Source organism: Episyrphus balteatus, chromosome 1, assembly GCF_945859705.1.
Source record: "Episyrphus balteatus chromosome 1, idEpiBalt1.1, whole genome shotgun sequence".
NCBI lineage: Eukaryota > Metazoa > Arthropoda > Insecta > Diptera > Syrphidae > Episyrphus > Episyrphus balteatus.
This window is the reverse complement of record NC_079134.1, coordinates 13427331-13454080: the sequence shown is the minus strand read 5'-3', so window position 1 is coordinate 13454080 and position 26750 is coordinate 13427331. Positions and strand designations below refer to the sequence as shown.

The 26750-nt window shown below is 28.2% G+C and overlaps 2 protein-coding genes across 11 annotated transcripts in view; one reads left to right on the top strand and one right to left on the bottom strand.

Annotated features, from left to right (window-relative positions):
• Window positions 1–26750, top strand: part of LOC129905484 (synaptotagmin 1) — a 74098-nt gene that overhangs the window by 19495 nt on the left and 27853 nt on the right. For 3 of the 5 annotated variants that reach the window (XM_055980982.1, XM_055980953.1, XM_055980961.1), the window contains 3 exons: window positions 23187–23342; window positions 23422–23699; window positions 23757–23852. In XM_055980982.1, the coding sequence (XP_055836957.1) occupies window positions 23195–23342; window positions 23422–23699; window positions 23757–23852 (522 nt within the window). In that variant the 5' untranslated portion in view covers window positions 23187–23194. Of the gene's footprint in view, window positions 1–22923; window positions 22948–23186; window positions 23343–23421; window positions 23700–23756; window positions 23853–26750 lie in introns of those variants that run through there. The other 2 variants (XM_055980969.1, XM_055980976.1) reach the window with 2 other exon arrangements.
• LOC129905520 (uncharacterized protein PF3D7_1120600-like) lies at window positions 1289–4719 on the bottom strand. 6 transcript variants are annotated; one of them, XM_055981016.1, is made up of 3 exons: window positions 4621–4719; window positions 3558–3624; window positions 1289–3456 (listed from the first exon to the last, which is right to left on the bottom strand). In XM_055981016.1, the coding sequence occupies exon 3, from the start codon at window positions 3140–3142 to the stop codon at window positions 1838–1840; it is 1305 nt and encodes a 434-aa protein (XP_055836991.1). In that variant the 5' UTR covers window positions 3143–3456; window positions 3558–3624; window positions 4621–4719; the 3' UTR covers window positions 1289–1837. The 6 variants fall into 6 exon arrangements, with proteins under 6 accessions (XP_055836991.1, XP_055836984.1, XP_055836968.1 ...); XM_055981009.1 differs by having other exon boundaries at window positions 1289–3432; XM_055980993.1 differs by having other exon boundaries at window positions 1289–3411.

The following is a 26750-nucleotide window of genomic DNA, read 5'->3' as shown; positions in this document are numbered from 1 at the left end:
TAAACCTTTATTTTTTTTCAGATTTCGTCAAAACGTTTATATGCTATGTGTTGCAATAATATTGCATACTGAAAATTTTCAAAAAATAAAACAAAAAAATTGCAAGACTGGGGTCGCACGTAGTTGCTCTTATGCTTAAAGTAACTATAATGTTAAAGCTTTTTATTCAAGAAATTTAAAATTTAATATTTTGAAGAAATTTCATAAGTAGTATAAAAAAATTAAATCTGTTTTTTTATAATTAATTAAACTTCGTTTTAAATTATCTTAAAAATAAAAACAAATAATGCCATTTTATTTCTTGTATAAAAAGGTATTTTTAGAAAAAAAATTTCGAAAATTGTAGGAGCCGTTTTTTAAAAAAATAATTTTTTATGTAGGTATACAAATTTTTTAACATTTTTCAAAAAAAAAGTTGGTATGCCATTTTGAAGAAATAATTAATTTAAACATATGAACTAAATTTCAAAATTTTTCATTGATCCGTTTTCAAAAAATTGATTTTTCAAAAAAAAATTTTGAAATATTTTTTAAAAAACCAAAAATGCATTTTTTGAAAATTTTCTAAAAGTTTAATATTATCTTTACTTAAACACTTTTGTATAAAAATTTTCATTTAAATCGGGTTAATGTTGTACGAGATATTCAGAAACGAAAAAAACCGTTCTATGACAGGTACCGTTTATAACGGTACAAAAAATATTTTTTTATTTCAAAAGTTGGCTCTTATGTGCAGTACTACACACAAAAATTTTAATCAAAATCGTTAGAGCCGTTTTTGAAAAAAATTAACTTTTCTATTTCCGTTATATGGCAGGTACCGTTAGTTTTGGTCATAAAAAAAAAATTTCAATTTTCCCTCTAGGGAATCACCAAAAACTGCTAACTAATAAGTTTGAAGAAAATCACTTCACTCGTTTAGGCTGCAGCTCCAGATAGAGACAGACAGACAGACAGACAGACAGACAGAATTGCCGGACCCACTTTTTTGGCATGCTCCATCATCGTAATGTCATGTAAAATTGTTATCTCGAGTTCGATTTTTTTTACGAATCCTAAACTTGCCCTATAGTACCTATATCGCAAGTAAAAAATTTGAATATAGTTTTCTAATTTGTTTACAAGGAAATTAAAACTACTTATGAAATACAAAGAATTATCATCAGATATGTACTCTGAAATCTGGAAACAAAATAAACTGTTGTTTAAAAATAAAAAAAAATATATTGATGTCGGTCAAGAATAAGATTCGTGTAAATCATTTATAAAACAACTTTGTAATCGAAAGCTTAATACATGACTCATGACAAAAAAATATCTATTTCCCATTGATGATAATTTGCTGCTGTCGCTTGTGTCTCAGTTAGTAGTTATTCATCATAAAAGACAAAGAGCTTTGTATAGCAACAACTAACGAATGTTGTCACAAAATAAAATGCATGAAATACACTAGCTACAATTTAGGGTAAACTATGAAATGTTTGGTTGCAAATTATTACAGATAAGTTTCAATGGAAATAAATTGTTTTATGTTTTAAACAAGCCAACAAAATGGCGCCCAAATGACTCTAGGTGTGATTGTGCAAAATGTAGTTTCTGACCCGTTTCTTGATACTCTTTCCAGTCCTGAAGCCAAAATACATTTCTGAATTTTTTCCCACCAAAAGTCCAACTTTCCCGAACTACAACATTTATTTCATTATCATCATTTTTTTTATAATTAAAATCATATAAAACATTAATTGCGCTAGTAATTTTTATTTCATTTATATTATTTTGTATACAAAATAAAGAATTAAACTTCAAAACATTATCTATTTATTATTAGAATTCAAAATTAATAAGTTATCATTAATTGTTTATTTTCATATGAAACACCTGTTCTACTATTTTTCCAATTTAAATACTGTTTAACATATTTCCATTTACTAATATTACTTATGTTTTCAACATTTTGTAATTCAGATAATATTTGTTTTCTATTTAATTTTAATCTATTTTCTTCAACAAATCTATCAAATACATTTTTAATGTTTGTATTTAATTCGCTTAAAACATTTTCTGTTTCAGTATTAATAATAACTTCTTCAGGTATTAAAGGTTGTGAATTATTCGCTCTATTTAAATGATTTTTTATTATGTCGTTAATATGATCATAAGTCTCATTTATATTTTTGATAACTAATTTAACTAATCCTTCTAAATATGTATAATGCATATTTACCATTTCTTTTGTTTTTTTATCTTTAAAAGCTTCTAGTAAATCATTTAAAATAGCTTCCACTTTAGTGGCGTTAAAAACTTTTTCAAAAAAACAATAGTAAAATCTATTTTCTACTGTATTATTAGTATTAAAGCTAGGCAATCTTTTTTCTACATCCATAGTCATACCTATTTTAAAAGTGTTTAATTGTGCATAAGACCTAGATGTAGCTATATAAATAAATCCATTTTTGTTTTTAGTTTTTATATTATGAATCATACTTCTTAAATTATAATTACTTCTATTAGCTCTTTGTAAATCGTTTTCAATTTGTTCAATTTTTTCAGTGTACATTTTTTCTTTACTATATTCAGAATAATCATTTAATAATTCTTCTAAATTGATGAAATATTCTTTAATAATATTTGCATTTTTGGTTTTAACAAACATAATTAAAGATTTAAAACTTTTACGAGAAAGCATAATCCATTTAATACTTTTTATATTATTTTTCATTACATATTTCAAATCTTCTTTAATTGTTCTATCATAAATTTTTGATTTTTTATTTTTTAATTCTTCATAACTTATATTTTCACTTTCAATATTAAAATACTTTAAAGATTTTCTTAATTTAATTTTTAATTTAGTATATTCTAGTGGACAGGTTAACTTTCCCACCGAGGGAACCAAACCAAAACCATAATATATAAAGTTTAAAATATTATTTGTTATTAAAATATCTTCTTTGTAATATAAGGGATACCATATGTCTTTAAACCAATCACCGATCTTTAAGTTATTTTTTTTTTTTTTAATAAATTCGAGTATATCCATTTTGGGTTCTCTAATACAATTAAATTGATTGTCAGGCAATGATATTGTTTCTCTGAAAACATGACGTGTTTCATATTCTCTAATCAACGTTGGAGACATCATTTTAAATTTTCCTTTTTTTTTATAAAATAAATGGTATTGTTTAGTATTATTTTTGTACAAAAAGTTTTTATTGTTACATTTAAGTTTTCAATCAATAATTGTATTTGTATATTTATTTTGAAATTCAACTCAATCTATTAGATCGATAGCAAATTTTGATATATTTAATTTTGGCAAATTTCTTGCTGCCGACTTGATTCTTCTTTTACCTTTCCTTCAGTGTATATATATAATTCCAAAAAGTCTCCGTTAATCCAAAGATACAGCAACTATTAAAAATATCCTCAATACTTTTATATATTTCACAAAATGCGCTATAGTAATATGTATTTTATCTTATTCTAATTATATTATTAATTTATATTAAAAAAAAATACAGGAAACAAAATAAAAATCCCGCGAAGTATATACTTACAATGTATATTGTGTAGAAATTGAAATTCCAAATAGGTAGGTATATATCGGTTAATAAATCTCCTTCCCTGCATACAAAATAAACTGATAATTTTAATTACATGCGTTGTTTTTTAAATAATAAAAAAAATATGCATAAATTGATGACGATGAATCAAATCAAAACAACTTTGTAATTGAATGCTTGATGACGATCAATCAAATTGAAACTAGGGGAGAGGTGCGCGGACAGTGAGACACCGTTTTTTTAAATTGATATAACTGAGAATGTTTTCATGATAGCCTAACCAAACGTTGAAGTCAGTTTAAGAAATGTTTTATCTTAATGTTGCAAAAAAAGTTGTAGTTAAAAAATAAATGAGAGCATCAAATTGGACTAAAATATATAGAAAAAGTCAAAACGTCTCACTGTTTGGGTTTGCAAGGGGTGCGATCAGTGAGACAGGCTAAGGTGAAACACGAAATTTCACGAAAACGTCAAATAATTAGGTAATTGACAAGTATATAATAATTAATTAATTTATGTTACTTTAACCCATTTTTTTCAAAAAAAAATTACAAAAAAGCCAAAAAAAAAAACGAAAGAAAAAACACTACGAAATCATATTGAAGTCATGCTAAAATAGTAGATTTTTTTTTTAAATCTATGTCTCACTGTTTGCTTTTTAAAAATCTATGTCTCACTGTTTGCTTTTTAATAATGTCTCACTGTTTACTTTTTGTCATTTTTCGGAAAAATATAAAATTACAAAAAACGAGAAGGAATTCCAATTACATGATATTTTTTTATAAAAGAACATATAAATATAATACACATGTAAAAAATTTTTTTTTTCTAATTGCTCAGGAATATATTCATATCAAATTGTCTTATCGAATTATTTGAGGTATTTTTAATACACAAGAAAAAGTATCTTAAAAATCGATTTACTCAATTTTTTTTATGACTTGGTGCATTTGGGCTGTATAGCGCGGATATATGTATTTGCGATTTTATGTGTTCTTTAGAAATGAATATGAAAAATAAATAAAAAAAAACTTTTGTTCCATGTATATGTACTTACAAATTTATTGACTGCTATCGTTACGACTGCTGCTGCTTGTGTCTCCGCTGAAGGTTGATCGTCAAAAGAGAAAGAGTGTTGATTAATTTGCAAGCCGCACTACTTAACGAATGTTAGCAAAAAATCAAATGAATAAAATACACTAATGAACAAAATTAATAATTAAAATAGAGTAGATAAAATTTAAAGTAAGTTATACAATGTTTGGTTGCAAATTGTTGAAGACAACTTTAAATGCAAATAATAATTTATTTAAAGTTTTTAACATGTCAGTAATACATTGCAATTGAAATTCTTTTGATCAAATTTTTCTTCTGTATTTTCTCTGGGGCTAAGGTTTCCGTTCTTTATTCAAGGTTCAGAATGAAGTTCGTCTTCAAAGTGTTTTTTTTTTTTTAACGCTTTCCAGAACGATTTAAGGGTTGTATGGCACGCAAAAGGGAATTCCTTAATTCGAGCAAGTCAGCAATTATTGATTGCACATGTGCATCGAAAACGCAAATTGCTGCTTCCAATAACTAAGCTAGTCTTCATTTGAACTTGGTTAAGGTGTATTAGGGTGTCCATTATTTATCAAAGTGATGTTTTCGGGGGAGACACCCCCTAGATCGAAAGTTTAGGACCTAAATAAGGAGAATTGAGAAAAAAAAAATGTTTGAGGGTCATTAACCCGTGCCTCTACGGTCATACAAATTTGTATGGGAAACTTGTAACTTTTGCATAATATCTTTTTCTCGAGATAAATTATATATTTTAAAAGTGTTTGTAAGTTGTGGTAGAAAAATGGTACTTTAAAAAGATCACATTCAAAATTTAACGCCATAAAATGCTTTTATATTTTATTTCGATTTTTGAAATAATTTTTGTAGTTTTTGCTTTTACGTTTTTTTTTTTTTTTTTCTCCAAGTGCGACACTAATCACAAAATTCTTTTTTGTTTTTAATTCTTTAACTTACATTAATTTAATGCATTGCATTAAAACATGTGTGTGTAAATCAAAAATTTTAATATTTAAAAGATTTTTTAAATTGTTATTTGAATTTCTTACATGTTTAAATTTATTTTTCTCGAACTATAAAAGATTTTTGTTTAATCTTTTTATCGGGTTTTGTTTAACAATTATTCACTTAAAAAATTAAATCAAAAATATGGCAAAAAAAAAGTGTAAGCTTCTTTTTAATAATATTTATTTACTATTTCTCATTTCTTTCTTTTTGATTCTCATTATATAATGTTTTTGATAATATAATGTTTGTGAGGGGTGATAGCTGGTCTACAAATCACATTATACACTGCACGTCACTTGAATAGAAACAACATTTTTTCTTTAGAAAATAGCGATTGGAGCTTTGGTGAGGTAACTTAGTAGATTTTTGGTTTTGCATTTTCAAAGAGGAACTTTTAACAAACAATATTGTAAAAACAAAAAACCCAAAACAGAAACCGTATGGCCACTAGCTACGTTTTTTGGCATTACTGCACAAAAAACAGTGTTTTTTTTTTTGCGTGACTTGAATAGAAACAAGCTCTTAAATAAGATAAAAAAGATGAAAAATCATGGACAACACTAATTTTAGTAAAGCAGTATTAAACTTTGACATTATTTGCACATTATAACCAATTATGGGCTACGAGCTACTATAAGGCACCACAGAAAATGCATAAATAGCGGCTAACATAGGAAATGCACTTGCACTATGCAAAATCGCGAAAGATATTGGAAAATTTGCCAAATTTGGATGAGATAATTTTTAAAATATCGGTAACTAGTGATTGAATAAAAAAAATAAGACAGGTGAGACCCAAATCAAGAGCAGAGAAAAAAATAATTTAAAAACTAGCTGCAATTTCCTTCACTTTGCCGCTAAAATCGGTCAAAAACGTGGTGTTAGTGCGATGGTAATGTGTTGGTTTGTTCCATCATGGAAGTTATAAAAGGTGCACAAAATTAAAAAAGCCTCAAAATGCAAAATAACAACATTTTAAGTTCTACCAAGATTACAAAAAAGTTAACTATTTTATAGTTGCATTCGAATTGAAAAGAAGTGAAGTAAAGAATGTTTTTTTAAAGGAAAACATACCAACTCAGATGGACAACGTTAATATAAGTCCTATTTCATTGGTTTATGAAAGAATAACTTTTATCGCATCGCCAATAAAGGGCACTAAAATGTCTCATAGTAATACGCTTTGTTTTTTTGATGTGCAATAGAAAAATTGAAGCTTCACGCTTCGAAAAAAGATGCAAACTTTTACAAAAAAATAATGGTAGAAGCTCTTGGGAAGTTTTATGAACGTGGAAAAACAACCGTCTTAGAGATTGCACTAGGATAGTTCCAGAAAAATAAACGCAATAGAAACAAAACAGATGCATTCCGGATAAAAACGAAAGTTTATTTCACTTATTCAATCCTTAAATTGTAGAAAATGTCATTTTCTTAATTTGTAAGAACTTACCAAACACTTTTATCACTTTCTCCAATTAAGTCCACGATTGTGTACAGTACAAGTGCATTTTCAATGTTAAATTCTATTTATGCATTTTCTGTGGTGCCTAATGGTAGCTCGTAGCCCATAATTGGTTATAATGTGCAAATAATGTCAAAGTTTAATACTGCTTTACTAAAATTAGTGTTGTCCATGATTTTTCATCATTTTTATCTAGTTTAAGAGCTTGTTTCTATTCAAGTGACGCAAAAAAAACACTGTTTTTTGTAAAGTAATGCCAAAAACGCAACTAGTAGACATACGGTTTCTGTTTTGGGTTTTTTGTTTTTACAACATGGTTTGTTAAAAGTTCCTTTTTGAAAATGCAAAACCAAAAATCTGCTAAGTTACCTCCCCAAAGCTCCAATCGCTATATTCTAAAGAAAAATTGTTGTTTCTATTCAAGTGACGCGCAGTGTATTTATTTATCTTACAAATTGTAATCGGCAATAAATGCTTTTAAAGTCGTTATAATAGTTTCCTCTACTCCAGGAATGGCCTTCTTTATACTTTTACACATTTATTTTTTACTTTTTAAAATTAGTATTATTAGAGATTCAAAATTTATTTTTATAACAAAACAATTAATAATGTTATAAAATTCAAATAAGAATTAAAACTAAATAAAAACAAAAAAAAAATATATTAAAAATTAAGGTAAATAATAATTTTCATTTATAGATAAATAATTATAAAATACTTACCATTTTTTTTTTTTTCAAATTTTTGTCACTTATTTGGTGAATTATTGTTAAACAAATACCAATAAAATAGTAAAAAAATCTTTTTTTAGTTTAAGAAAAATAAATTTAAACGTATAATGACAAAAATTTCAAATAAAAATTTTAAAAAATTCGTTAGAGTATTCAAATTTTCGATTTATGGACACATTTTTGAATGCAAAATTAAAAAAAAAAAAGCAAAAATAAAAAATTAATAGAACTGCTTCAAAAATTTTGTGTTACGTGGTGTACTTTGAGAAGAAAACAAATAAATCGTAAAAGCAAAAACTAAAAAAACAGCTAATAATTTAATAAATCGAAATAAAATTTAAAAACATTTTATAGCGGGAAATTTTGAATGTGATTTTTTAAAGGAACCATTTTCCACAACCACAATCAACAAACATTTTTAAAATATATGATTTACCTTGAGAGAAAAAAAAATGTATGCAAATTACAAATCTCCTAGAGTCACGGGTTAATGACCCTCCAAAAAATGTATTTCCTCCATTCCACTTATTTCCACTTTCGATCTAGGGGATGCCTCCCCGAAAACATCACTTTGGGAAATAAGGGGCACGAAATGCTACGCAATGTAGCTCAACGCTTTCCCGTAAATAGACTGAGTCCTTGTCTTTCACTGTCAACCTTAACACTCAAGTCACCTATTATTCTTTCAAGAACAATGTTTGAAATGTTTCATGACAACACGCTGCCTTATTTTAAAATTTTTTTGATATCAAAGGTATTAAGCGGGTTTGTCAACGCTAGAACTATTCTATATAAGATTTTAGTAATAGATGCAACAGTTCCTAAATATTCTGTAACAAAATTTAAGCCAATAATCTTCCTAATTTCTATTATTTTAAGAACCGGAAATTCCATTATGGAAGTAACTTATTTGAATTTGTTTCGAAAAAAAAATCCTTCCCAGCAACATACATAGCTATAAGAAAATTGAGTTCCTTCGTACATTGTTAAAATAGTAATTAAACCATGATGAATAGGTTTTTAACAAATGATTCACACAGATATACATAAAAATTCATAATAATAAAAGTTAAAGGTTAAGAAAGCTAGAAATAATAGAAAATCATAAATATAATGTTGCACCTAATTGTTTTTACTCTATTTAGGGAAAGAAGTTTTTTTCTGAACTGCAGCACCTCATTACTTTAAAAGCTTTGGCATCGAATTTCCTTCCAATAGCATAAGAAAACGCAAGCAAATCACAATGTTTGTATTAATGACGTTGGTTGTCATTTCTTAGATTCTAAACGAATGACAAGGCGCAACACACAATGCACTTAAATAATCTCCCTCTTTTGAATATTATAGACTTTAAATGGCTTCTTTTTTAGATATTTTTCATTTTTTCCTCTTTTATTTGTGTCGTTGGTCTATAAATTTTATGTAGATAAGTCTGCTATTTTGTTGAAATGCTTTCGTTATGTGGGACAAATTTGTAAACACAGAAGATTTTATATTTATGTCACCTAATTTGTCTTTTTGTTTTTATAGACATTCCAAGAAGTTCCAAACTCTGAAGAATAAAAAAATAAGAAGTTTAGTTTAGTTTGGAATCGATTGAGAATCCGTCTTGAGAAATAGTATGCTGAAAAGAAGCCGCAACTTGGTTGAAGAAAAGTTGAAGAAGTGGATTTCAGATTTAGGAAAAATACAGGATAAACCCCAAAAAAAAGTTCCGTTAATGAAAGTTTGTATTGTTACATCTAAGAGCTCTGGCTGAGCCCATTCGTTTTCCGAATCAGTGAATGGTTTCAATGTGCTTGTTATATTGCATACCTTCTATTTTTCTTGTGGTCCTTATTTGCAAGTTTTTCGACTCGCTTTATGTTTTTTAATGAATACTTGATCACTTTCATTATTTTCTGTAAATGATTGCTGAAACTTTTAGCCAAACTTTTAGCCTAAAAGTCGTTTCCCTGATTGCGGGTGTGACGATTTTTATCATATTTTAATGAACTACTCAGTAATTATTGGTCTTGAATACCTATTCAAAAATATTTAATAATATTTGTTTTAACATTGTTACAGGTGTGACAAAGATTTAATTAAAAAAAGTTACAGGTGTGACATATAATTTCTATTTTTGATTGATTTATGCAGATCCACCCTAAAGTAATGAACAAGGTTATGGATGTGATAAAAAACATCAGTAAGTTAAAAAAAAAGTAACGGTTACAAAAGTTCTTTTTTTTTTTAATTGATTTAAATTGAATAATGAACAATGTTACGGATGTGATAAAAAACATCAGTAAGTTTAAAAAAAAAAGTTACGGGTGTGACACGAAAGTAGTATATTTTAAGAAATTATCCAAATATGTTGATTATTTAATTAAAAAATGACTCAGTTTATCTTAAAATCTCAATATTTCATCAGAACAAAAGCAGTAAAAAAAAAGAAATCAACAAAAAAAAAACTAAAATCCCAAGAATTACCGCACGTCTATAACCTATATTGTGATCTCTCTACAAAATACCAAGAAATGAGTTCTTCTTTTCTATATCTCTTGCTTATAGCCACAATAAATTTCCACCTACATGAACATCCTTTCAAAAAAAAAAAAAAACGATAGAAATAAATACCGAGAGCAAAGAAGAAAAAAAAAGCTAGAAACAAGAAGGATTGCATCTAGGCCATGCCATCATCATCGAGTCCATCTATACAAAAAAAAAATTATACCTACACAAACCTGCAAACGGGATTCGTGCCAGAAATCGATTTTAAGAACAAGCACGAGGGATGACAAGAGAATGATTGAATGTGGTACCTTCTATACACACAAAATAGGTGTGTGGGGATGACCTCTACCCCCCCCCCCGCAACCCCGTTCGATATTACCAGGCTAAAGTATTATAATTCCAGAAAAAAATAGTTTTAAAGGACATAAGATAATATATACCTACCTCTAGGAGGTATACTATAATAGGACTTGAAGATATACTTTCGTATAATGAAGACAATTACTTTGAGTGGTGTAAGTGTGCGTATTTATCTTTTTTGTCCTTCTTCCTCCTTCGTCTTTTATCTGTCATTATCATGAATGACAGTCTTTATGGAAACTCTTAGGTGTAGATACTCTAACTCTAGATTTTTTTTTTTATATTTATGTACCTATTTTGTTTGCCTGCAAACAGATAGATATAAAGTTGAGTGTATTTTTGTTTTTTTCATTTTAAACTTCAGCTTAAGTTTGGTGAAGTCAGATTATTTTGTTTTCCTGTTTTTTTTTTTTTTTGCATTTCAAAATAAATGAAGATTAATGTTACTTTTGATTAACTTAAAGTTTATCAAAAACCAGCCAATTGGAAAGCTGTAACCAGGGGATAAAAAAGAGTCAGGGACATAGTTGTTGGAGATGGTTTAAGGTTTTTTGAGTGGGTATCGGTATAAGTATTTTATTTACACATAAAATTCAATCCTTTTAGGATGAAAAATGGAATCACATCGTTGAATTTTCTGAGAAATTTACTCAAATTGACAAATCCTGGGTATTTTTTTATAATTTTTTACTGGGGTCCATTTGGTTTAAAGTCCTCGTGTCTTTTCTGGTTATTTCTTTACTTCTAGATTCCAGTACCTTTTACTCATTTTTATTTCAGATTCAAAACTCGAGTGGACTTCGAGTCGAATCCTTAAATACAAAAAAAAATATAAATTCAGGGTCAATTAAATTATTTAAATTAATTCAATTCATCTGGAAACAAAAAGTTTTTCTGTTTTTCTGTCCATTTCTAACATTTCACGCTTACTTAACTTTATCGTTCATCTGTCTGTTGAATGCCAATTAGATTGGAACTTTTTTTTGTTCGTTGATATCTTTTCTATTTGTAATGAACCCTTTTGGATTAGTTTTTAGCTTTAGCATTAATTCTTTTTACTAATTGGTGATCCCTTAGTTAGATTGAATTTCATTGCACAACACTCTAATTGGCAAGCAGTTTTAACTTGATTTGCTTTTTGAACTGAAGGTTGCTAATATGGCTATGCAATTAATTCTTTTTCTTTTGTAAGATGGTGGAAAAGAAAATTAAGACAAGAATGAATGTGAGATTATTTTTTAATGATTCTATTCAAGTTTCATTCCTAACATTGAAATTAATTTATTAATTTCGAATATACTTTTTTTTGATTTCAAAAGTTTTACAAATCTAATTACCTAACTAAAAGTTTTGTTTTGACTATTTTAATCTTATTTATTTGAAAGAACACTACACCAAAGTGAAATTTAAGAAAAAAAAACAATTTTTTTCAAATTGTTAATTTCTTTTTTTTAAATAACTTTTTATAGGTACATTTTATAAAAAAAAAGGTTAAAACATTTTTCAAAAAAAAAAAAGGAAGTATGCCCTTACAATTACAATAACAATGCAATAAATGATCGACAGATTTGCCATTGTTTTCAAAAAGAAAAAAAAACAAATTTTTTAAATAATCATTTTTATCAAAATTAAACAAAACCGACTTCCATGGATCAAAGCTGGGTTTTATCTTTTTTCTCATAGTTTCTGTACCAATACCTTGACGAAATTGAAATGGGACCACACTGCAGGCACCAGCTTTCCAATACAAAACGAATTATCAAAATTGGTTCACTTAGTCCAAAGTTATGAGGTAACAAACACAAAAAAAAAAAACAAAAATACAGACGAATTACATACCTCTTACTTTTTGGAAGTCGGTAAAAGAAGACTAAATAGTCTTTTTAGAAATTTTTTCTTTCATCCAAAAATATTTTTTTGAAAATTATTCATTACCGGGGCAATCCATGATTTTACAACAGTGATTTTACCTGACACCCAAGATGGATTTTACTGAGACGTCTTGTGATTTTGCTGGAAAAACCCGAGACGAACCGAGATTTTACCGGAGCCATCTGAGATTTCACCTTGGCCAGTGGCGTATCCAGAGAAAAATTTGGAGGGGTTTAGAAAATTTTCGATTTCATTTATTTTATAGAGTAAATGTATCTACGAAAATGATTTCTCTTATTTTTATTCATCTTTGATCGAGAGAAAAACTTTCGGCAGCTTCGTTCTACTGTCTTCTCCGCATTCACATTCAAAGAAGTGTTTTTTTCAAAGTTATTGTATCCCAAACATTTTACACAAACAGCCCTTGCTGAGCAATCTTTAAAAAAAAAAAAAACACTTTATTTCGTTCGAACTTTGCCATGTCGTTAATTCAAAACTGTTTATAGATTTATTCCTAGGTATCACATCTAGTTTTTGAGCTATATTCATCACTATTTTTAATAAAACCGCCCATATTCCACAATTCATCCGAAAGTGAATTGAAATCACTTTTCAATTTCAAAAGGCACCAAATGCACAAACAGAAACAAAATTTATTTAATTCGATCAGAAAATCTAAATAAGTGAAAAAATGCAGAACACCTAATTTCACTATCGGCAAGTAAATGCGCAAAAAGTGAAGTACAGAACGTGAAAGTCTCAAAAACTAATTTTCAATATGATGTTTAATCCGAAATAATTACATTTTCGGAAAAACTGGAATTGGCTAAAGAAACCATTAGTTATGTTGACCACTAAGATTTCTATTTCTATTTCAATATCTTTGGGAAAAGACGATAAAATACGGCGTTTTGAGATTGCGTTAGAAGTTTTGCATAATTTAACGGTGTTGTGATTCGACGTCAAAATACCAAAAAAATTATTTGAAGAATTTTGAATTGGACTAAAATCCCAAAAAATGTATCGCACTGAATACGAAACGGTATTTGAAAATCCCCTAACACCCCCAAAATCTGGAGTTATGGACAAAAATAGTATAAAATGAGTTTTAAAAAATTTGTTTCCCCTATTTTTAACTTTGAAATCGATTATTTCAAAAACTATTCGTAATATTATATTGATTTAAAAATTAGAATCAAATGCACAATTTTGCCTTTTGGAAATGGTATTATTTATTACTGTAAGTGTTGCCGTTGTTTTTTAATAATTTTTTTTTATTTTGATAATTTTTTTTAGAAAAATGCTCTCCCACCTAAACGGGGGGAGATAGACCCCCCTCCCAAAGAAAAAAATGTTTGTATTGAGCTCCTCTACAAAAACCCTTCATCAAATCCTGGCGCCCAACTTATCCTACTACGTGCCGAAACAACATTTTTGTTCTATACCTAAAAGTTCGAATTTCTGTATCTATAAATGGGTTGAAATCGAAAAATTTTTTTTTCTAAGCCAATTTTGAAGTGATTTTCATAAAAAATACCTCGATCAATTGGGAAGTAAATATTGTTTTAGAATATATTTTTTAAATAGCATGTTGTTTTGAAAACATATACTTTAAATTGATGCCTAAGTTGGGCAAATGACAAAAAAAAATTGAATTTTTGAACTTTGACATCTTATAAATTCTAAGTGGTTTAACCGAGTTACATGTTTTATACATTGTTAAAAGGGTATATTTATCTTCTATCAGAAACTATAAAAAAATCGAAAATGGGTAAAAAATTGTCAAAGCTAGAATTTTTTCAATGGGTGAAGGTCCAAAAAACCGTTTTTTGCCCGTAACTCCAGATTTTGGGGGTGTTAGGGGATTTTCAAATACCGTTTCGTATTCAGTGCGACTAGCTCTACAAAACCTGATAGGTCTCCGCCCGCGTATATTTTGAGTGTTACACCGTGTAATTTTTGAGAATACAAAAATGATTAGCAGCATATGGGTGGTGCGAAAATTTAGGAGAAATAGTGATTTATGAAAGGGAAAAAATAAATTTCCCACAAACAAATTGGGGGAAAGGGGATGAGTGGGCGAAAAAGTTGGGGTGGGTGTCAAAAATCGTGGTTTTTTACGATTTATGTCAAAAGTAAAAACCTCCTATCGAAAAAAGTTAAGTGCAAAAGTTGCAGATAGTAAAATTGTCTACAACTTTTACTCAAACCATTTTTGTATACAACCTCAAAAATATTGAAAAAAAATGCAAAAATACACTTTTTTGATTTTCTATTTTTATCTTTTACAAAAATGGTTGGATTTTAACAAAATTTGGTTAAAAATTACTTTCTTATGTTTTCGATCTATTTTTAATGTTTTTTGAGCAAAAAATTAATTTTTAGATTTTTGAAAATTTAAAAAAAGTTACCGACAAAATTTTTGATTTTTGAAAAGTTTGGAATGCAGTTATTTAGATTAAAACCTTTTATTTAAAATTAAAAGGAAAAACTATACTTTGTTTTAAAAAATATTGAGAAAATTGAAAAAGCAATTTTAAGATCGATTTTCCGTAAATGGCGGTAATATTGTTAAGCAATAATTTTCCATAGAAACCAAATTATATTTTTCTAATGGCTTTTGACCTTCTTAATTTGAATCTAGCATTAGAATAGCTCTAACGTGCAAAGTTTTTGAGATATTGAGTTTTGAACGTCGAAAAGACTATTTCTGTGATGTTTTGGCATGGTAATACCTCAAAAACGTGATGTGATAGAATTTTTTCTGACTTCGGCATTCGATTTTTTCTGTCCTGTTCGATTTCACTAGTCAAAAAGTTTTTTCTTTTATAGAGATCAAAGTATATTTTTCTAATGGTTTTTTTGTGCGCTTAGCTTGAATCCGAAGTCAGAAAAATGCCCTATTCTTTTATTGTAGATACTGATGTTGTCATGTTCGATTCTTATCTTTATTTTGAAATTGATAACAGCTACTTCAAATATTTCAAGTAAAAGAGTATAACAATAGAGTGTCTATGGACATAAAACAATATGAAATTTATATCTAAAATTAGATATGGATTTATCTACGTATAACAGAAATTGTGTAATTTTCAGATTGTAAATTGGAATTGTACCCATGCATGCATTTATATATCCATATTTCACTATAAAGCTTTTATAAGACTTTCTCATATTTATTCAACGTAATCTGTTCATTGAAACCATAAGACCAATTGGATCGAAAAAAAAAATTGACAAATTTTCTATGACGTAAATAAGTTAAACGTAATAAACGTTCTATGGTAAACTCTGTCTCTTACCCTAATCCCAACAAAATCCTCCATTCAAAAATGAACATAAATAAAAAAAAATTGGTTTTACATTCTCTATGCTAACCATCATACATAATCACATAAAAGCCTTTGGGAAGGCGCTTTTATACAACCCTCCAGTGTTTGATCTGTCTGGACTATTTGAAATGACAAAAACAAAGAAAGAAAAAAAAACTTTTAACACTCACGCCCGTCGCATGTGAGACATCCTGGATCCCCCTAAAGTTGTCACACATCACATTCAGATACTCAGATATATTTAATATGTAAAAAGCGTTAAAGAGTTAAGATACAAAAACAATACACTTGACAAATTTAGTATGTATATTGTATAATATCCATTATCCAACCACAGAATGTCCATCAGAGTTGTTCGAATGACAAACAACAACAACAAAAAAAGGAAATCATTTAAGAGACACACTTTGTGGTGGTGAGGTCATTTGACTTCCTTTTGATTTTACAGTGTGGGTTTTAGAAAGTTTATGTATGTCAGAGTTCCGTTTTGACATCGAATGGAGCCCTTTTTCTTATAAGACACATCCATTATCGAGTGAAGCTTTGTAGATATACCTACTATAAACCACCATATCGTCGTCGTCGTCATTCGTCTAGCCTTTTGTGAAGGAAGTCTTTGATAGATTGCTATTACATTGAAACATTGTGGAGAATCTTGATTAATGGTCAGTGGGGATAGTTCATATAGTCATGCATGCCTACACACACAATTTCAATATCGAGTGTGAAAACTTTATAAAATAGAGATACAATTTATATTTGTAGACGATTTTTCACAATGTCATGTCATTGAAATTGTGATTAATGTTGAGAGAAAAGTTTTGTTTTTTTTTTTTAATACCTAACTTCAAAATTTTAAAATAAATTAATTTTCTTGATTGTTAATAGAACAATAACTTTTAACTATATAGAGTGTATTTTAGGTCAAATGGAAATTTTTAATAAATTTTAATATTTTGATAAGTGATTCTAAATGGGGTTAACTAGGATCTGGTTATAATTGATTATGTTGAAAACAAAACATGATAGGTAATAAGGAACTACGACGTTCACGGGTTTTTATTGCAGGAATCGTTCAATGGGTAGTAAAAGATAAAACCGCAGAGTGTTATTAAATGAGGGGGTGCAAAAGCCCCTTTTTTGTTTTTTTTTTTTTTTTTCAATATATCTCGTAAACAAAGCAAAATTTTGATATATCGCACTTTTTGTAGAGAATTAAATTTCCTATCAGAATAATGTTTTTTTTTTTTTAAATTGAAAAAATAAATTTCCAAACCAAAACAGTCAAAAAAATCAAAAAATTCGATTTGTTGAGTTTTTTTTTTTGCATTTTTGCTTATCTCTTTTTTTTTGGGCATTGCTCTAATAAAAAAAGAAAATTAAATTTAATTCAAAAATTTTGAATAAAAATGCTGGGCTTATTAAATTTTTGTAGTAAAAACTTCTTTTGTATCGTAGTGATTTGAAACAAGATGCAACGAAAAAGCGACAGGAAAAATCAATTCATTATAACTTTTTTATTTTTATAGATAGTCGAATTAAATTTATACTGTAGATATGTTATCAAATAAACTATAACTGTACAAAATTTCAATTAATTTCATATTCAAGATCCTGAGATAACGGTGAAAAGATGTTCTTTTTCTAAGCACGTTATACATATCTTTTGATCTAGAACTCATGGAAATTTGATTCGACTTTAATACGCATGCTGATAATATTAAATTTCATTTGATATATCACATATAACGGTACGTGCTCTACAAATTACACAATCTTAAATTAAAAACTTGAAAAATACCTCAAAACACCTGTGGAGATCTGTTGCCGATGACCAATATAGCAAGTACCGTAATCTCAGATTAAAATTTCGACATGGTTAGCTTTAAAAAATTCTTACTTTTTTTGTAGGAATTGTAGAAATATGATTGAAGCGTGATATTAAAATTAAAATAATAAGCTTTCAGATGATATAAAATTTACTGTAGGTTGTCTTTAAAAAAAATGATTTTAATAGTGTTAGAAGAGAAAAAAGATTTTTTTTTTTTGCTTTTTTTGATGAAGACTGATTGGTTTCAAAATATTCTAGCTGTTTTTGTAGATAAGGGACAGACATGATTGAAAAAAAATATTTAAAGCTTAAATAAATAACCTTTAACATGATATTAAATTTATTATTGGTTGTCAATAATTGTCATATAAAAAAAATGGACTTAAAGGTGATGGAAGAAAAAACAAAGATAGATTTTTTTCGATTTTTTTTTTTAAGAATAATGACACTATTTTTTGAATATAATAGTCCTAAAAATTTGAGCAGGGGATTTTCTTGGAGATTTAATAATTAATTTGAAAACTTTTAACGCTCGTTTCCAATGCATAAAAAAAAATTAAAATTCGTTTTTCTTTATCTTTTATTTATTTAAAATTCGTTCAAAGAACTCTTTAAATGAATTTGAGCTCCAAAAAAAGTATGCAGTTAAATTTATTTTATAAAGATGCATTTTTAGAAACAAATTTTCAAAATCGTTAGAGCCTAAAAAAGCAATTTTTTATAAATAATTTTTTGAAAAAAAAAAAAACCAAAAACATTTTTTTTTAATTTTGTTTTTGATTTATATTTAGGCAATATAAATGTTTTTGCATACAAAAAATCGTTAAAATTAAACTAATAAACGTTTCTATGGGAGGGACCGTTAATAAAGATTTTTGAATCAAAATCGGTATATGGCAGGTACCGTTTTTTTCTTGTCCAAAAAAATTAATTTCAAAAACCCCTCCGTACAGAATCCAAAAACTGTGACATACCAAGTTTGAATAAGATCGGTTCATCCGTTTAGGCTGTAGCTCCTTATACAGTTCGACAGACATCCTGATAGACAGACGGACTTTCGAGACCCACTATTTTCGCATTCTCTATCATCGTAATAGCATGGAAAATTATTATCTCAGAATCTCAGCTTTTTTTTATAAACATATGTATAGTACCTACCTATATCGCAAGTAAAAATTGTTTCAGTAGTCAAAATCCTAAAAAATATTAATTGTCAAGTAAAGGAAGATTTTTTTTTGCACTGACGTTTTCTCGAAATTAAAGTTATTTACCTATAGTTTTGCTTTCTGTGACGTTTGGTGTGAAATAAAAGAAGAAACAGTAAAATGCCATTAAATATTCAGTAACAATATAATATTTACCAATTTATTATTATTAAATGGGTTTTAAATTTTTTTTGTCGATATATGTAAATTTGATTACCAAACACACAACCATTATATAGAACTTTGTAATTTTGTCTATTAAATGAAAAAAAAAAAACAAAGGTCCTTCAATTTAATGCGGACAACGTGCTTTGAATCTAGTAGAATCTGATTACCAAAAACAATTGAAAACCTAAATATAGTATATATACCCTCGGAGAAGGTCACCCTTAATGTATAGCAATTTCAGAAACAAGGAGTAAGGTAAAATTCAATAAGTATAGCTGAAGTAGGGTATTATGTAGGTATGTATGTACTTTTTAGAAAGTGGATTCATATCTATACCCAATTTATTTCCCATCAAAACATCCCCAAAACATTGTATGATTCTGAGGGAGGGATAGGGGAAATTTAAAGTTTTTTGCGGTAAAAAGTTCGTGATGGCTTACCTTTACCGTCTTTTGTTTAACTGATTCTGCTGGTTTTTGCAAAGGGATCATAATTTAGTTTAACTATTTTTTTTTCTGTCATTTTGAAGTTTATTAGCATACAGACCAACAAACCTACCAATACAATACTTACATATAGTTTGCAGGTTGAAGAAAAAAAAGAAAAGTTTATACATTTTCGAAAAGTTTTATAATTAGCGTTCCTTGATTAAATAGGGTATTTAACCTTTTTTAAACTTAAGGAAATAGAAACATTTTCTATGAACATTTTTGTGATAAAAACAAAACTATGAATGTATTTAGCATGGTCAAAAATAGCTGAAAAAAATTATAATATACAAAATCACCGCCAAATAACTCAAATTCAATAGTACTTTTAAAATAAAAAATATTAGTTTACGATGTTTAAGTGACCTAAGTAATTGACCTTAAAACTAAGGAAAAATCTCAAAAAATTAATTTTTGGATAAAAAAAAATATTTCAAAGGAATGCTTTTGAAACTTTGTTTTTAAGTGTCGAAGTGTCTTTTTTAATTAGGTTTTTTTTTCCAAGTTTTTTATTTTTAATATTTTTGAAAATTAAAAGAAAAAAAACTGTTCTTGTTAAAAGTACTTCTTGATAATAATAAACAATTTTTCAACTTTGCTGACCTGTAACCAGCGTTGCCAACTGATCTACAAACGGCAATTTCGTCGCCAGAACTAAGCCTCAAATTTTCTCAAATCCATGAAATTTGCTGTTAATTTTCTAGGTCCTCTTGTAAATAAAATAACAACATTTTCTTGTTTAAAAAGATTATGAGGAAAAATTGAAATAGAAGTTGCGATTAGGGCAAATATTTTAAATTGAAAAAATGTTAATAAACTGCTTCATAAAATTATTGCATGTACAAAGAGATGACTAAGTTGCTTGAAAATTTTCTTTCTATATCGATACCTAATTACCTATATCGGAAAATTTGTCGTGAAATAAAATTGAGTAAAATAATTCTACTACAATTATGCCTAAAAATTAGTTCTGCGACCAAAAAAAGTATATGTAATTCAAAATGGCGGAATTTCTCAAATGAAAAAAACTACCATTTTCCATCTTAAAAAAAGCCTCATAAACATTAAATTTTTAAGTTAAATGTTGTGAATCTATATAGGTATTATAAACAATAAATTTCACAACATTTTACTTGTTTATTTGGTATTTTTTTACGATTGAACATTGTTATTTTAACGCTGGTCTTTTGTTACGATATTCAGATTAGTTCAACCGCTTTTCAGAGTAGGACTCGTAGCATTGTCTTAAATAAAAACCGCTTTCATAGATAAAATATTTTATTTCGGATGCAAATTAGTTGTGGAACCAGTCATAAGACTGTTAACAAAAAAATCACTTCCATCAACAAAAAATCCATTTTTAGAAGTGAAAACTTCTTTAGTATCGTAGTGATTTGAAACAAGATGAAACGAAAACGCGACACGACTTCAACTTGTTATAACTTTTTTGTTTTAATAGATAGATGAATGAAATTTGTACTGTAGATACAAATTTTAAATAAACTATAAATGTACAAGATTTCAATTAATTTCATATTCAAAATTCTGAGATAACGGTAAAAAAATGTTCTTTTTCTACAAACGTTATATCTTTTGATCTAGTGCACATACAAACTTGATTTAACTTTAATACGCATGCTGATAACATAACCTTTTATTTGATATATAACACATAACGGTACGTGCTCTACAAGTTACACAATTTTAAATTGAAAAAATTGAAAAATACCTCAAAACACCTGTGGAGATCTGTTGCCGATAACCAGCCACCATTGTAGAAAGTACCGTAATCTAAGTTTGAAATTTCGACATGGTTGGTTTTAAGAAATTCTTACTTTTTTTTGCAGGCATCGCATCGTAGGAATACGATTGAAGCGTCTTATAAAAGGTGAAATAATAAGCTTTCAGAATTTTTATTGGTGTCATTTAAAAAAAATGGATTTAATGGTGTTAGAAGAGAAAAAAGATTGATTTTTTGCTTTTTTGATGAAAACAGATTGGGTTCAAAAAATTCTAGCTCCTTTTGTAGATGTTGTATAGACAAGCCATATCAATATTTTGAACTGAAACATAAGCTTTCAGATGATTTAAAATTCATTATAAGTTGTCATAACAAAAATGGATTTAAAGGTGATAAAAGATAAAAAATTATGATTTTTTAAGGTTTCACTTCTACCACGTGTGAATTGCACACATGATTTTTTTTTTTATTTAACAACCTACAATAAATTTTTTACCATCTGAAAACCTATTATATCAGTTCAAAATATTTATATCGATCATGTGTGACATCTACAAAAAGAGCTAGAATTTTTTGAACTCAATCAGTTTTCATAAAAAAAAAAGAAAAAAATATCAATCTTTTTTACCTTCTCACGTCAATTAATTAATTTTTTTCTATTACAACCTATACAAATTATATATCATAAGAAATCTTATTATTTCACCTTTCATATAACGTTTCAATCATATTTCTACGATGTCTACAAAAAAAGTGAGAATTTTTAAAAGCCAACCATGTCGAAATTTCAGAATGTTTTGAAGTTTTTCTGATGTTTTTTAATTTAATACATATTGTGAAACTTATAGTAAATGTACTGTTAGGTGTCAGCATGCTTAATAAATTTAAATTACAAAATTGATTGAAATTTTTCACAAATATAGTTATCCATTTACAGTATACATTTTATTAATTTATCTTTTGAAGAAAAAAAGATAAAAACAAAAAAACGGTTAAAAACTGTCAAAAAACTTGGGACAAAAAAACTTGTTTTTCCCGTTATTCGGTCAAAAATAATTTTTAAATACTAATTGTTTGCACAAGTATGCGCAAGGTCATAGACTAAATGTTCTATACGTGTGAGATTTTTTGAACGCTACGAAAAATTAAAAAAAAAATAAAAACTCACCCAAAAATACCCAAAAAAAAGTAGGTGTTTTTCAAAATTTCATATTTCGAAACGTGGAGAATTAAAAAAAATCCGTAAATGCTGCCATGTTTCATCGATTTATAAGACGTTATCACGTCAAAAACATAAACGATTTCATGCTTCGTATACCAAATTGAACAGCATTTAATGTCATAACATAAATGTTGTTTATCAATTTCTTACACGTGCCAAATTGATCTGTTCTGGTTCTCACTTATCTGTGGTAACCGAATACACACATCAACAATGGAAATCGAATAAAATACTTAGACGACAACTGGAAAAGTGAAGATAAGGCGAAATCTGATTGTGTGACATCAACGTCTTGACTTTATTTGATTATAGTTTGGAATGGAAGCAAATTGTCTCAGAAAAAATAATTTCGGTTTTCGAAAAAATATTCAGCATCAACAGTTTACAGTTTTTCTTCGTTTTTGGTTCATTGGTCAGTAAATTTATCGGGGAAGTAGAGAAAGTTAATATTTTTTGTTCTGTGAATGTTTTCAAACCAGAAAATAGGGACATAAACTTGAAGCACAAAGTAAAGACTCTTGGGCGTTACTAAGATAAGATAGACCTATTAAATAAAAATACATTCATAAATGCCTCTCTTTTGTTTGCATTTTATTTGTTTTGTTAAAAAAAATTCCATTTATTAATGATTTTTGGTATTTTTATTTTCAGACTAAAAAATGCCTCCAAATACCCAACCCGAAGAGTCCGTGCCGCTGCCGGCCGGCGAGGACCAAGTCAAACAGGAAGAAACAACGCCAAAGAGTCACTTTAGGGAATTGCAAACGACTATGGCATCAAAAATTACCACAACACTAGCAGCTGAAGGTAAAATTTTAAAAACAAAACCATAAAAATAAAACAAAAAACATTATCAATAATAATTATAAAAAAACAAAAAAAATAGAACCAGAAGGCCCAACAACGACTGCCGTACCATTTGAGGAAAAAGTCGAAAAAGTTGGCAAAGAAGCTGTCGAAATCACAGAGAAACTAGCACACAAAGTTGGCATACCAACATGGGGCGTGGTGGCGATTATAATCGCCGTCTGCCTCGTTGTCCTTGGTCTAGTCTTCTTTTGCGTACGCAGATTCCTTAAAAAACGACGAACCAAAGATGGTAAGGGTAAGAAGGGGGTCGATATGAAATCGGTCCAACTTCTAGGCTCGGCGTACAAAGAAAAAGTAAGTATCACGCCCTTATTATTGCCTAAGTAGTTATTGGGTTCTGGTATGTCATAGGTTCAGCCTGATATGGAGGAATTGACGGAGAATGCTGAAGAACAAGATGACGAGAGCAAGCAGAGTGAAGTAAAATTAGGAAGATTAAATTTCAAGGTAAGTCCAATACACACGACGACAACACAAATTGGATGATGGTGTATTGGTCGCGTATTTGATAAATATAATGATGGTGTAAATACAAGAGAGGAGAGAGATATGCAGATACAACAATTACTACTACAACAACAACTACAAAATAAAACAACAAAACACATTTTATAAATGTTTATATTCAATAGAAATAAAAAGAAATGCTGAGAAGTATACAGCAAGCAACGTTGGCTTCAGCAAAAGTTCATCAGGAGTTGTTCCTTGATGGTGGTTTGTCATTAAAGTGTTATTAGATGAGAGTGCTGTTTCACATTCATGGTTTGCAATTTCTCATATTGGCTAAAAACTACTTAAAAATGAAGCAAGAAAGAAGGTTTTTGAGTAAGGTGTTTCGGCAAAAATTTTTTAAGCTCAAACAAAATTGTTTTTTTTTATTTTGAACAAGGTGCCAGTTCAAAAAAGGAAGTCGTCAAGCAAGTCTATACATTACATTTCCTCTCTCATTAATATGACTATTAAATCTTCACTCCAAAACAAAACAAATTCAGCAGAAAAAATAAGAAATTTAATCATTTTCTCTTTTTCTAATCCTTTTTTTGAGTACTTTTTCCTACTAAATACAATATTTTTTTTTGAATATTTCATGAAATATAAAATTTTAATAAAATTTCGAAAAGAAAACATTTCAAATTTGATTTAAATCTCACTGAGAAAACAGATTTTTTTAAGTTTTTAAAAAGAACTTCTCTTTAAAATTCCAAATAAATGTTCGTTCTTGTTGATTCTCATAAATTCGAGTGACCAAAATCAATTTTTTTATTTTTGTGGCAGTTATGAAACAATTAATTTAACAATTTTACAATGTTCTACAAAAAGTTTACATCATTTGTAAATATACTTGTAGAAAACACAAAGTTTGTTTTAGGCAAAAAAATTAATCTCAACCTTTATTGGATTTTTGTTAAAACTCATAATTCTTAGAAAATATAAAAAGTACTAGCTGGCAATTAAAAATAGTTTTAACAGTAAACAAAAGAACCTGAATGGAAACTTTACATACCTACCTGAAGCGGAGCAAAGAAGTTTCATAAGAGCGATTTACCTTCGAAAACCCTTGAAACCAAGTTGGCAACATAATTCTAATCACCTTTTCAATGCAATATGTCTCTAATGTCACTTTTGGGGGACAATGCATTTTAATTGAAGCGCAAAAGGTGGTTTCTTATCTAATTTTAATTGAACGACTTATTCGTTTCTTAAATTTGATTGAAAAGAAAATTTTAAAGAGTTCAAGATTCAGATTAAAAATTATTTTCTGAATTAATGAATGCTTACAGAAGGAACGATAGCTTTTTAAAAGCTTGATATTGGGGAAAGTATAAAGGAGTAAATAGTGGGGTCTTTTATCAAAAATATATCAAATGAGTAAGGAACGCAAGACATTTGTAGCAGAATGTTTAGGTTCGTGCTAGTGCCGGGATGAGATGTCCCACATGACATCTAGTAGTTTTTTAAGAACTAAAATCACTTTTAACAAAATCTTGCAATTTTTTAAATGTCCGTACATCAAAACCACAAGACACTTGGGTTCGTTCTAGGGACGGGATGAGATGTCTCACATGAGTGCTAGGAGAATATCTCTTAAAACAAAAACTCGTATTATCAAAAAATCAAAAAATGTACCACACAAGTCCTAAGAGTAGCTAAAGACTAATTTCAAATAATAACAAAGTCTCACACTGTTGAAGAAATTCATGCATTGAATTTCTGAAGATGTCAAGATACTTGGGTTCGTACTATCGATGGGGTTATAGATGTCCCGTTCTAGAAATTCTGGAAGACTAAAATTACTTATAACAAAATCATGTATGGTTAAAAAAGTCACAAAACACTTGAGATCGTTCTAGCGACGCGATGAGAAAAATCTGTTTAAAGCTGACTGAACAGTGGAAGATAAATTCTAGGAAAATAGTGGGGCTTAAGTTAGCGACGGGATGAAATATCCCCAGAAGAAGAATTGATTTGTAATAGAAATTCGGTATACTACCGAAATCAGTAAAGTAGAAGAATAAGCACTATATTTAATTGGACATGCTAAATTATTGATTTCATAAAGCTTTTTACGGCCTTTAGTCCATAGAAAAATTTAATCCCGGTGGAGCTCGATTGAACTCATCAGCAAGATTAAGATTTAATCATTAAAACTGGAAAAGGTTTTGCTGAGTATAAAGAAAATTTGCGTATTGACAAGCAGTGTTGTACCGGTTTTTTTACATCGAGTTTCTTTACATGTCAGAAATTCGATGCAAAAAACTTCACATGTAAAAAAAACTCAGTGATGTAAAAAATGGTAAAAAATGAAATTTCTTTAGAAAACAAAAAATAAAGTTCTTTTCTGTTTTTTTTCAACTATTTGGAGGAAAAGAAGAACATTTAAATTTTTGTACGATGGTTGCTTATTTAATTTCATTAAAATTATTGTGAGTTCATTTCCTTGACTTTTAAATGTTAATGGACAGCAAAATTAAACTGTGGGCAATTTGCGTTGATGAAACGGGCAAATTAAATAACCTCAAAGCTTATTTGCAAAGATTACCGCGTTTTATTTCAGTCATGTCAAAAATCACATTTTTCAATTAGTCCACTTGTTTGCTTAAAATTATGACGTTCTTCAATCCTCTCTTCTGACAAGTTTCTTAAAAGAAAGTTAAAGTTATTTGATAATTTGTCTGAATTTTGCTGCAGAAAAATGGATAGAAATAACTTAAAGAGACAGCATAATCCATCTTCTGAAAGGTTTGCAAAAAATGTTGGATTTGAGGAGCACAAAATTCAACGCTTCATAAAGTTTATTGTTTGTGGAACTGGAACTTTACAGCATGTTTTCACTAGAGCCAATTT

Excerpts from the sequence above, each read along its gene's own strand:
- LOC129905520 (XM_055981016.1), bottom strand. The coding sequence starts at position 3,142 with ATGATGTCTCCAACGTTGATTAGAGAATATGAAACACGTCATGTTTTC.